General features: G+C 41.8%; 1 protein-coding gene across 5 annotated transcripts in view; it reads right to left on the reverse strand.

Annotated features, from left to right (window-relative positions):
* The window catches only part of NPHP3 (nephrocystin 3), a 267264-nt gene that overhangs the window by 91835 nt on the left and 163065 nt on the right, over nucleotides 1-12364 (reverse strand). For all 5 annotated transcript variants that reach the window (XR_004538010.1, XM_033929971.1, XM_033929970.1 and 2 more), the window contains exons 23-24: nucleotides 6734-6809; nucleotides 3509-3636 (exon numbers count right to left, since the gene is read on the reverse strand). Coding sequence is in view for 4 of the 5 variants with exons in the window: in XM_033929971.1 (XP_033785862.1) it covers nucleotides 3509-3636; nucleotides 6734-6809 (204 nt within the window). In the remaining variant the exon portion in view is untranslated. The remainder of the gene's footprint in view (nucleotides 1-3508; nucleotides 3637-6733; nucleotides 6810-12364) is intronic.

Raw genomic sequence — 12364 nt, forward strand, 5'->3', positions numbered from 1 at the left:
ATCACGGAGACATGGTTCACAGAGACCCATGACTGGGATGTAGTTATACTTGGCTATAATCTGCTTAAGAAAGACAGGGTTAGAAGAAAAGGAGGGGAAGTAGCATTATATGTTAAAGATCATATTAAAGCCACATAATTGCCAGTTCTGCTGGGCAAGGAAGAGGCACTGTGGATCAATTTGGAAAAAGGGAATGGTAAATATATTTACATTGGGGTGATATACAGGCCTTCTTCACAGATGGAATAAGTGGACAGATTTAATAGTAGACCTTCAAAATATAAAAAAGGGAAGTTTTACTAATAGGTGATTTTAATCTGATGGATGTTGCTTAGGGTATCCCTATTGCGGGGTCTTCTAGAAGTAGGGTGTTCCTGGACTCTCTACAAGGAGAACTGGTCCAGCAGTTGGTAATGGAACCCATGAGGGATGGAGTCATACTGGTCTTAGTGCTTACAAATGGGGAAAATGTTTCTGATGTTACAGTGGATGATCATCTGGCATCCAATGATCACTGCATGGTACGGTTTAGTATTAAGATGGGTATGAAGAGGGCTCATTCAAAAGTAAAGGTTCTATTATTCATGTTGTATATTTCAATAGAATAACTGGTGTTTAATCATCACAAAAAGATGTCAATGGCCCTCATATTTTAGTAAAGGTCTTATAATTTCCATTTTATACAGCTAATGATCTTTCCATTTTGAACATGTGACATAATGAGTTCCACCAAAAGTTGAAATTAAGTCTACTGCAATCCTTCCAATTGTTGGTGATATGTTGAATAGCGACTCCAGTCATGATTAATAAAAATTTATTGTTAAATGATGATATCTGACTCTTTTTTCTCATAGCTATTCCAAATAATACCGTATCATAAAATAGTACTACATGAAGTAAACAATTTACTTGATCCCAGATGGAATTCCAAAAGGCTAAGATATAGGGACAATAAAACAAAAGATGATCTAAAGTCCCTATTTCAAGATTACAATGCCAGCATAATAGAGAGGGGGAAGGGTTCTTATTATATTGTGTATATTAATAATAATAATGGGGAGGGGGGTGGGTTATGGGTTTATATATATACAATCGTTGTTTTTCTTGATAGATTTACAAGTGATGTTTTCAAGACTATGTATAGTTTTAATTTGTACACTTGTTGAAAGATTAAAAAAAAAAAAAAAAAAAGTAAAGGTTCTAGACTTTAAAAAAACCAACTTTATTCAGATGGGAGATTACATCAAGGAATTGTTATCTGGATGGGAGCGTCTGGAAGGAGTAGAAATGCAGTGGGCAAAACTAAAAGGAGTTACTGTAAGGGCGACAGACCTTTTTGTAAAGAAAGTAAGTAAAAGTAAGAGGAAAAGGTTACTTTGGTAGCTGAGAACGTAAGGAATAAGAGGTTAGCTTTCATAAGCTACAAAAGATCGCAGAAAAAGGAAGATAGGCAAAAATATCTGGAAAAGTTAAGAGAGGCTGGTCTGCTCACTCTAATTACCCACCCCCTCGACTTTATCTCTAGAGGGGTAAAGTCGAGGGGATGGGTAATTAGAGTGGGCAGACTTGATGGGCTATGGTCCTTTTCTGCCGTCAATTTTCTATGTTTATATGAGTAGCCAGGAAAGTAATGACGCAAAAGGAAGAAAAAAAGCTGACACGGTAAAACGGGGAGACAAGACATTTTTAGATACTCGCATATCAGTGGAAGGAAAAAGTGCAAAAGTGGCATTGTGAGACTCAAAGGTGAAGGGGAGAAATATGAAGAAGCTGACAAAGGCTGAATTGCTTAACAAATATTTCTGCTCTATGCTCACAGCTGAAGCTCCAGAAGTGGGACTGCAAAAGCCAAATGTGAATAAGGATGGAGGAGGGGTAGACCGTGACCGATTTTCAGAGGGTCGTGTTCATGAGGAGCTAACTAAATTAAAGCTAGGCAAAGCGAAGGAGCCAGATGGAGTACATCTGAGGGTGCTGAAGGAACGTAGGGAAGTTCTGGTGGTTCTGCTGATTGACCTTTTCAATGCTTCTCTAGAGTCGGGAGTTGTATCGGAGGACTGGAGAAGGGCACATGTACGAAGCTTGAAGAATGGTCTGAAATTTAGCAGCTAAACTTTAATGCTAAGAAATGCAAGGTCATGCACTTGGGCTGCAAAAACCTGAGGGAATGGTACAGTTTAGGGGGTGAAGAACTTATGTGCAAGACAGAGGAGCAGGACTTGGGTGTGATTGTATGTGATGATCTTAAGGTGGCCAAACAGATTGAAAAGGTGACAGCGAAAGCTAGAAGGATGCTAGTCTGATTTTTTAAAGAATCAAGAAATATCTGGAGTAGTTCTTGTTAATCTCTACTTCTGGTGCAGACTCCACACCATATGCCTGAAACATAGGCTCCTCCCCCACCCCCCATCTTGCATTGATCATCTAGGTCATTCCCATTGTGATATTCTTCTACATGAGGTGATTTGGAGGTAAATTTGATGAGAATGGAGCCTGCAGTTCTGGCTCACAACTTTGACTTACCCATTTCTTTTATTATCGAATGCAGAGCCTGTTGAAAAACTGAAACCTGCCTGCTATAGGAAGTGAAAGTGAAAAAACTGAATGGCTGGTTATGCTTTTTCTTCAAAAACTGGTCAATAGAATGGGATTTATTGAAGGGCATTGTTTTTAAATTATTTGTTAGTACTGGCAGTCGCGTACCTAGCATATGTGACACCCGGGGCCCATTATTTTTTGACACCCTCCCCCCCTGCCATCTGAATGAAAAACATGATTTTTAGTAACAATCCACATGTCACACAAGAGTGTACCTAGGAAAAGGCAGCATCTTACATACTGCAGTGAGCAGTACCAGCAGTCCTCCTTTCTCTCCCTTCATGCAGCAAAGTCCTGCGATGAGTGCAGCTTCCGGCTCTACTCCGAAAGAAGTAAGTTACGTCAGAGGGGGTGGACCCAGCAGCTGCAGTCATTGCGGGACCTTGTCGCAACTCCCTGAATCTGCCGGTCCACCCCCTCTGACATAACTTACTTCTTCCGGAGCAGAACCGGCAGACGCAGTCATCGCGGGACCTTCCTGCACCTCTGCGCGGATGTCGACTCTACTCCAGAGCAAGTACGTCGGAGGGGGTAGACCGGCAACCGCACTGAGGTGCGGGTCATGTAGGGCATGCATGCGGGATGGTCCAACCCTCCTGTCCCCCCTTAGTACGGCACTGAGTACTGGACAATAATATGATTGATAGTACAATATATTGGTATGAAAATTAATATATAAAATATATGTTGCTTAGCATGTTGTATGTCTCTGATGAGACTTTTGGGGCTCCTGCTACTGTTCTGCCTGGGTGAGGATACTGCCAATAACTATATCATTAGTAGTGATATTGCCTTCTATAGGAAAACTCTGTTACTGTTTTGCTGAAGCTGGATGTTTGGCCAGGCCTTCCTTTCTGTCACAGTGGGGTCTTTATAGATGCAGAACATCTCTTCTATAAGGGATACATACTCAAGATTGTTCTGTAGGTAATAGAGGACTCCCAGCTCATTTAGGGTCCGAGCACTGTCAGGTGTGTCTTTTCCCAGGGTGAGTTCTTCCAGCTGTTGGGCACGTTGTTTCAGCAGAGCAAACCCATACTAAAATAACAAAACAGAACAGCTCATCAGCATCCAATCTTCAGCCTCTCTCTATCTGCAATAAATACCTCTCTTCAGCCTCTCTCTACCTACAATAAATGCAAGCTGACATCCTGTCCCAAATCCAAATAAAACAGCTTGAACACACATGAGTTGTGTAAAGTCACTCGGTGCAATAGTGCTTGCTTTCAGAAAACATGAGGTGAAACTGGAGCAGTGATAAATAAATCTGAGGAGGAAGACTGCTTTTCTTCCAGTTCCCTGTCTCTCTAATAAATACAAGAATTAATAGGCACTAGAGCAACTAATCAGCTCCATTCTTTTGGCAACCAGAAAATGTGGAAATAAAAGTTGACAAACAAGGTGTAGGTGAAACCTTTATATTGGACTAAATAGATGCAATATAGCCCCAGAAAAACCTATCACCTTCAGCTTGTTTGTAGACTCTTATCTTCCACACTGCCATGTCAGTCCACTTAGGAATCACAACTCTATATTGCTGTAGGGCCACTACTTCCCTCAGTTCTAATAACAAATCTTTGACAGCACAGGCTCACTATAAGCTAAGTGATGGTCTGTTATTGAAAAAATGATAGGTTTTATATATATATATATATATATAAAAATACATCACTAAAAAAATGGCACTTAGATAAATAGGAGAGTGATTCATTGAATTAATAAAGGTTGGACCGACGAAGCATTAAGCAACTGGTTATATACCCGATTGCTGCCTGAAGGTCCATACATATGATAGATGCACCCCCAAGGGTAGATGCATTCAATACTTGCTTGTCCTTTAAATTAGTTGTATTAGACAAACCAGTATATGACTTGTCAGACTGAACAACAGTGACAAGTTCTGTGAGCAGACATCAAGTAGGAAGACACTGGCATGTGCAAGGTACAGGTACTGCCTTATAAAATTTAAAGTGACAGTGCACTTGGTAGTGTCCCTAGTGGGTTTCATGGATGACATCACCCACATATGCAAATATAATGCCTGCTTGAATATTTGTGATTAGCTACTAGCTGCTAACTGGCTATATTGTGTGACATAGCTGGCTAGGTGTGGATATTCAGCAGCTAACCAGCTGTATTTAGTGACTAAAATAGGCCACATAAATAGCAGGTTTATCTTTAGCCACAAAGAACTTAACCGGTTATACTAATATTAAGTGCTAACTGGTTAACTTGCTGTGGCTAAAAATAAAATAGGATATTTAATGCTTGTCACTGGAAACAGCCCAGCACTGAATATCTGAGTTGAGCACTAGCATCAGAAGGATAGTGTGCTGGCCAGCGCTGGTTGAAAATTGGCCCCATTGTTATTTGACCATCACTATTCAGTTTTTCTGTTTATTCATACAAAGATTACATACATTTTTTATCTTCACTAATATGGCCTATTTTTTAAATTGTAAATGTATCTTATGATGATGTATAATTTTGTAAAATTATTTGTACTACTGTTTTTTTTTATTAATTTTAGATCTTGTACCCCTGATGCAGGTTATTGCTGAAATGTAGCTGCATTGGATTTTTCCTTGCCAGCAAATTATTTCTGCCACACTGGTTGTTCTTTGTTTTACCTTTATGTCTCCTAGCCAGACTGGATTTCCTCTCTGGTTGTTCTCCCATTCTATTTGGTCAACCTCCTCCACCCCAAAACCCTAAAAAAACTTAATAGACTTTCCACGAGCTTCAGACTTCTCCAGCTAGAAGGCCAAGGTTGTCTTGCAATCCCAAGTGTGCAGCGTGCTTTTACCTTTGTGGGCATGAGGATTAGGAAAAAGGTTGAAAGACTATTGACTGGTTAAGATGGAATTCCAACACAACTTTAGGAAGGAACTTTGAATGGGTGTACAGAATGAGTGATTCTGCACACCCATTCAAAGTTCCTTCCTAAAGTTGTCTTGGAATTCCATCTTAATCAGTCAATAATTTTTCAACCTTTTTCCTAATCCTCATGCCCACAAAGATAAAAGCACGCTGCACACTTGGGATTGCAAGACAACCTTGGCCTTCTAGCTGGAGAAGTCTAAAGCTCGTGGAAAGTCTATCAAGTTTTTTTAGGGTTTTGGGGTGGAGGAGGTTGACCAAATAGAATGGGAGAACAACCAGAGAGGAAATCCAGTCTGGCTAGGAGACATAGAGGTAAAACAAAGAACAACCAGTGTGGCAGAAATAATTTGCTGGCAAGGAAAAATCCAATGCGGCTACATTTCAGCAATAATATTATTAGATATTTGGGACCTAGCTTGGCCACTGTTGGAAACAGGATACTGGGCTTGATGGACCTTCAGTCTGTCCCAGTAAGATAATTCTTATCTTCTTATGTAATAGTGTAAGGTGGACCAGTCACTAGGGCCTGGAGCTCATCAATTTTGCAAGCTGAAGTAAGTGCCACCAAAAATAAGACCTTCCAGGTCAAGTACTTCAATTGGTAGTTATCCAGCAGATCAAAAGTTGCTTCCATCAGCTTGATGGCTTGATAGAAGGCTTCAAAAAACAGAAAGCTCCGCATAAAGTGAACAATTAAAGGCTGTATAGAGATGGATTTACCTTCTACCTTCAATTAGCGTGCACTAAATACTATTAAGGCCCTTTTTATATCTATGGGCTTCTTAGCATGCGCTAAGCTTTATCAAAAAGGCCCTCAAGTGCCTAGTGTTCTTTGCCCTTAGCTGAAATTTTATCGGAACAGGCCAGAACAGGGCACTCATAGTGTATGCAGAAAGATGACTTCCACAGATGCAAGTGCCCATCTTTTCTTTGCCAGTTACTCAGACAGATGATCAAACATTTGTTTTAATGGAAAAAGTAATGAATCAATAGAACGGGAAAAAAAGGCAACCCAAAGTTAAGAAAATAGGGATCTCTATTACTACATTAAGAAAGAAAAACAGGCAGGTGAGATTGGTCTTATGGCCATTGGCTGCCATCTTGTTCTCTTTCTAGCTAAATCTCTATTTGAATAAGTGAGCAGAGATATGCTTTGAATAAAGACTTCAAATTTTGCTAAGAGCACTCATAATAGGAGCAATATAAAAGAATGAGATTGTATAATCTTTTGCCATAGATCTGCCTTTCCTACCATGCTCCCTTTCCGACGGGCAACTCGCTGACGAATTTTCAAGGATCTCTTCCTCAGCTGTTCAGCTTGCTCATATCTTAAGAAAAAAGAAAACAGAAATATGGGAATACACAATAGAATACACAATACACAATAGAATAAGCTAGCCAGAAGAGTAAAAGAACAGTGATGTTTGTCTTATTATCTTCCAAGATGTTTGGCTTTAGCCTTAAATGTATTAAAAATGGCTAAGTTTTATTTCCTCAGCATCCTTACCAGACTATTTCAGAACATGTGTGTTTTATCTGTTGACAAGCAAGCATATGGAGACAGTGAAATAAAGTACCATAGTTCTGTGTGATTTGCCCTTCAAGTGTACCATGCAGCATCAGAATGCTCAGTATTTCTCTATGATGATCAACATGGGGCAGCTCCTGGTCTGGCCTTTAAGATGGCTCATGTGCCACTTGGTACTGGTCATGGTAGAGCTAGACTCTTATCAGAAAATAGAGACTAAAAGAAAGCAGGAAATTAGCGAATACTTGCAGGAGTTCAGGTCCCTTCCCTCTTACTCTCCCTTCTCCCTGTGAGAAACTTATGAAGTTGAGGTGCTCTTAAATGACACCAACAGAATTTCTCTCAGTATTGCTGAAACTGAAGCTGAGATATGGAGATAGGGTGAGGGTGAACCCATGGAGATGTAAAGTAAGATGCTGGATTTTTACAGCTCTACTCTAAACAACTGCTGAGCCTTAGATCAGACATGTAGGTGGTAAGTCATGCTCTAAGGTTTGGTTATACTGAACATGATAAACCAACCTCAGAGTTAATAGGCATGGAGGTGTCCAGCCAATCTCTAAATTTTGTAGCACAACACAAAACAGAATCTGAGCCTCAGAGGTAAGGGCTCCTTTAATCAAGCCGCGCTAGCGGGGTTAATGCAAGTGACTTTTCATCACATGTTAACCCTGCGCCGGCCTAAAAACTACCGCCTGCTCAAGAGGAGGCGGTAGCGGCTAGTGGTTTAGCGTGCGTTAAACCGCTAGCGCGGCTTGATAAAAGGAGCCCTAAGTTTTATACTATGTAATTACCAGATTTTAGGGTTTTTAGCCATTGGTTCTTGCTCTCTAATTTCCTTCTGCTTTTATTGTATTTCAAATGTATTTTAAATTGTGTAAACCGCATAGAACTTCATGGATTTGCGGTATATAAATAAACTGTTATTATTACTATTAAGCTTCAAGTTTTATTAAATTTTTGATTCAATCGCAATATCTTAATTCAAAGCGATGTACAATTAAAAAGGGGAGACCCAACATAATTAAGTATTCCTAAAAACAAAGACACAGACGAACTTACATACGAGGAAAGTGGGAAGAACTACAATGCACATAGAAAAGAAACACAAAGAAGGTCAAAACAAAAGGAGAGGTAAAAGGATTCATTATTTATTTTCTTATGAAGAGTTAGACTAGTAAAGTCTGAAGAATCTTTTTGAAAAACTGCTGGGACAAAGAGATAATATGCACAAAAGTGCTAAGATGTACTCTAAGTTTTGCAGCATTGGATAGAATGGAAAGTGAGGCACCAAACTTATAGGATGAAGGAGTCGAGTCTGAATCTGAATTTTAGAAACATAGAAGATGACGGCAGAAAAGGGCTATAGCCCATCAAGTCTGCCCATTCTAATGACCCACCCCCCTTGATTTTACCCCCTAGAGATCCCACATGTGCATCCCATTTCCTTTTAAAATCTGGCACGCTGCTGGCCTCAATCACCTGAAGTGGAAGTTCATTCCAATGATCAACAACCCTTTCGGTGAAGAAGAACTTCCTGGTGTCGCCATGAAATTTCCCACCCCTGATTTTCAGGGGTGGGACATTTGCAGCAAAACAAGAATTTTTAAGGTACAAGGCAAGGAAATGCCAAGTCAGTCTTTGAATTTGGCAACATTACATAGCTCTGGAGCTAAGGTAACGAGTACAAAAAATCTAAAATTATTTACAAAGTAAGTACTGCTAACCTTTTATTTCCTCAGTTTGGAGCCTTTAGGCCTGATGGGCCACTGATAATATTCTCCATTTCTGGCTTATATTAGTGTCACAGTACTAGTGAGTTCAGCACTTCCTGCTGTAATGGCCTTAGTTGTTTGGGGAGACCGTGATAACCATTTTGTTAAGCCAAAGTATTCAAGTTGGACTGCTGTGTTCTTTAATGTGCTTGTATTACATTCACTTGGTGCTCTTAGTAACAGCAGGAACATATTCATCCAAGGACATTTGGTCTTTTTTGTCTCTGACTTTTCTTGGTATTTCCTTATACTGTTCCTCTATAGGACAGGAAAGTGCATGTTATGTCCTATTTCTAAGGATGTACGAGAACCCACTTTCATCCAGTTGGGTAGTGGTCCTCTTTAGGAGATAATACAACTTATAGTCTTACTGTTCTTTCACATATTCCTTTTAAGGGGATCTGGTGAAACATAACCAGGAGTAATTTGAAGAATTCTATACAGCTTCACATTTGCCCCAGGGATGCGTCTAAGGGAATGTGTTATTTTGGTCAGCCCTTGTGTAGCCAAAATCACAAAATGAGCTGAATAATTCTCAGACCTCTAATACAAGTTGGGTGATCCCTAATATTAGTGGGCATTGGCTTTATTAGGCCTTTTCATAGCTCCCTTCTTACTTGATGATCTCCACAGTTTTATGGTGGTAGCCCTGGCTGGAACAATGAGAACTCCAATTTTATGACAGTGACATCTTATGACAATCAGATTTGTTACTCGGATAAGCTGCCATAATGAGCATAGTTAGAGCCTAGCCTTCCGAGTCTATTAGCTCTCTAAATGAGGCAATCTGGATTTCTTCACTTTTCTTTAGCAGTTCTGAACTTATGGGTAAAAGTGTCCTGTAGATCAAAAGTAGCAATCCTGCATGTCACGTGGTACTGTTCACCTTGCTTAGAAGCAGGTGAAGAAACCAGATTCCAGAGGGGTAAGTTTATACCACTTTCCCTCCTTCTGCTGCCAGTATGGGATACAGGAAAAAAGAAACTACACTGCAAAGAAGTTGGAGAGGCAGCTTATCAACTGAGATAATGAGCTTAGCTTCTGAGCAGGCAACCTAGTAGCAGCCTCTCCCATATTATAAATGTACTTTCAATGGAAAATGGCATCTAATCATTGCAATAAGTTGTCAATGGCCCCCAGATCTTTTTAAAATGATTATAATTTCCTTTTTGTATAGCAATTGTTCTTTCCATTTTGTAAATATGGCACGAGTTCAGGGCAGGCAAGTGAAGTCAAGCAGAGGAGGGAGAGAGGAGAAAATCCACCGAAGAAAGCACGAGGGAGCAGAGAGAAGGCAGAGGGTGAGGGGCTGAGGGAGAGGTAGCTCCGCCCACTCCCTGACATCACCCGAAGCAGACTCGAAGCTCCCCCTTAAAAGGGGAGGAGCCAACCCTGCCCAACTTCTGAAGATCCAGCTTGCTAGCTTGCCTGAGTTCAGGGCAGGCAGGTGAAGTCAAGCAGAGGAGGGAGAGAGGAGAAAATCCACTGAAGAAGGCACGAGGGAGCAGAGAGAAGGCAGAGGGTGAGGGGCTGAGGTGAGAGGTAGCTCCGCCACTCCCTGACATCACCCGAAGCAGACTCAAAGCTCCCCCTTTAAAGGGGAGGAGCCAATGGCGCACAGCCATTCAGCGTGCGGTGAAGGCGAGTGCCTTAGCGAGAGCGCCTTTGTGAAGGGCCTCAAGAAGGGCCAAGTCACTACACCCAAGGACACCAGGGAAGGACAGCAAGCAGGCAGAGAGGGATAGAGAGAGGACACCAGCAGCAGGCCAAGAGAGAGAGAGAGAGAGAGAGAGAGAGAGAGAGAGACGACACCAGCAGCAGGCAGAGAGAGAGAGGACACCAGCAGCAGCAGCAGCAGGCAGAGAGAGAGAGAGAAGACACCAGCAGCAGGCAGAGAGAGAGAGAGGGGACACCAGCAGCAGGCAGAGAGAGAGAGATAGAGAGGACACCAGCAGCAGGCAGAGAGAGAGAGAACATAAGAACATAAGAACATAAGAAATGCCATCTCCGGATCAGACCTTCGGTCCATCAAGTCCGGCGATCCGCACACGCGGAGGCCCTGGCAGGTGTACACCTGTCGTAATTTATAGTCCACCATATCCTTACATGCCTCTCTTAAGGAGATATGCATCTAGTTTGCTCTTGAAGCCTAGGACGGTCGATTCCGCAATAATCTCATCTGGGAGGGCATTCCAGGTGTCAACCACTCTCTGAGTGAAGCAGAACTTCCTGACATTAGTCCTGAACCTGTCCCCCCTTAGCTTCATTTCATGTCCTCTAGTCCGTGTCAAATTGGACAATGTAAATAATCTTCTCTGCTCTATTTTGTCGATTCCTTTCAGTATTTTGAAGGTCTCGATCATATCCCCACGCAGTCTCCTTTTCTCAAGGGAGAACAATCCTAGTGTTATAAGTCTGTCCTCGTATTCCAGTTTCTCCATACCCTTCACCAGTTTTGTTGCTCGTCTCTGCACCCTCTCCAGCAGTTTTATATCCTTCTTTAGGTAGGGAGACCAATGTTGGACGCAGTATTCCAAGTGTGGTCTGACCATTGCCCTATAAAGCGGCATTATAACTTTCTCCGATCTACTCGAGATTCCTTTCTTTATCATGCCCAACATTCTATTTGCCTTCTTTGCCGCTGCCGCGCATTGTGCCGCCGGCTTCAGGGTCCTATCTATCATTACACCCAGGTCCTTTTCTTGTTCACTCTTCCCCAGAGTTGCACCTGACATTGTATACTCGTATTCCTTATTCTTATTGCCTAAATGCATTACCTTGCATTTCTCCACATTGAACTTCATCTGCCATTTCTCCGCCCATGTTTCTAACCGACACAAGTCGCTCTGGAGTTTCTCTCTATCCTCCTGCGATCTGATCGCCCGGCATAGTTTTGTATCGTCTGCAAACTTGATGATCTCACTGGATGTTCCTTCCTCCAGGTCATTGATATAAATATTAAAAAGGATCGGCCCAAGTACCGAGCCCTGGGGTACACCACTAGTCACTTTCTCCCAGTCGGAGAACTTCCCATTTATGCCCACTCTCTGCTTTCGGTTTTCCAGCCATTTGCCTATCCATCTTTGTATATCCCCCTCTATGCCATGGCTTTGTAGTTTCCTGAGAAGTCTTTCGTGTGGAACTTTGTCGAACGCTTTCTGGAAGTCCAAGTATATTATGTCCACCGGCTTCCCACTATCAATTTGCTCGTTCACGGTCTCAAAAAATTGGAGTAAATTCGTCAAACATGATTTCCCTTTCCTGAATCCATGTTGACTGGGTTTCATCAAGTCGTGTGCGTCCAAGTGCCGGACCATGCTATCCTTGATCAGTGCTTCAACCATCTTGCCGGGGACAGACGTAAGACTCACAGGTCTATAGTTGCCCGGTTCCCCTCTCGATCCTTTTTTGAAAATTGGGGTGACGTTCGCTATCCTCCAGTCGTCCGGTATCTGTCCAGTTCTGATTGTCAGGTTTGCAAGTTTTTGCAATAACTCTCCGATTTCAACCTTCAATTCCTTTAAGACTCTCGGGTGAATTCCATCCGGTCCAGGGGATTTGTCACTTTTAAGTTTGTCGA

The sequence above is a fragment of the Geotrypetes seraphini genome, chromosome 2 (genome assembly GCF_902459505.1).
Source record: "Geotrypetes seraphini chromosome 2, aGeoSer1.1, whole genome shotgun sequence".
NCBI classification, from domain to species: Eukaryota; Metazoa; Chordata; class Amphibia; order Gymnophiona; family Dermophiidae; genus Geotrypetes; species Geotrypetes seraphini.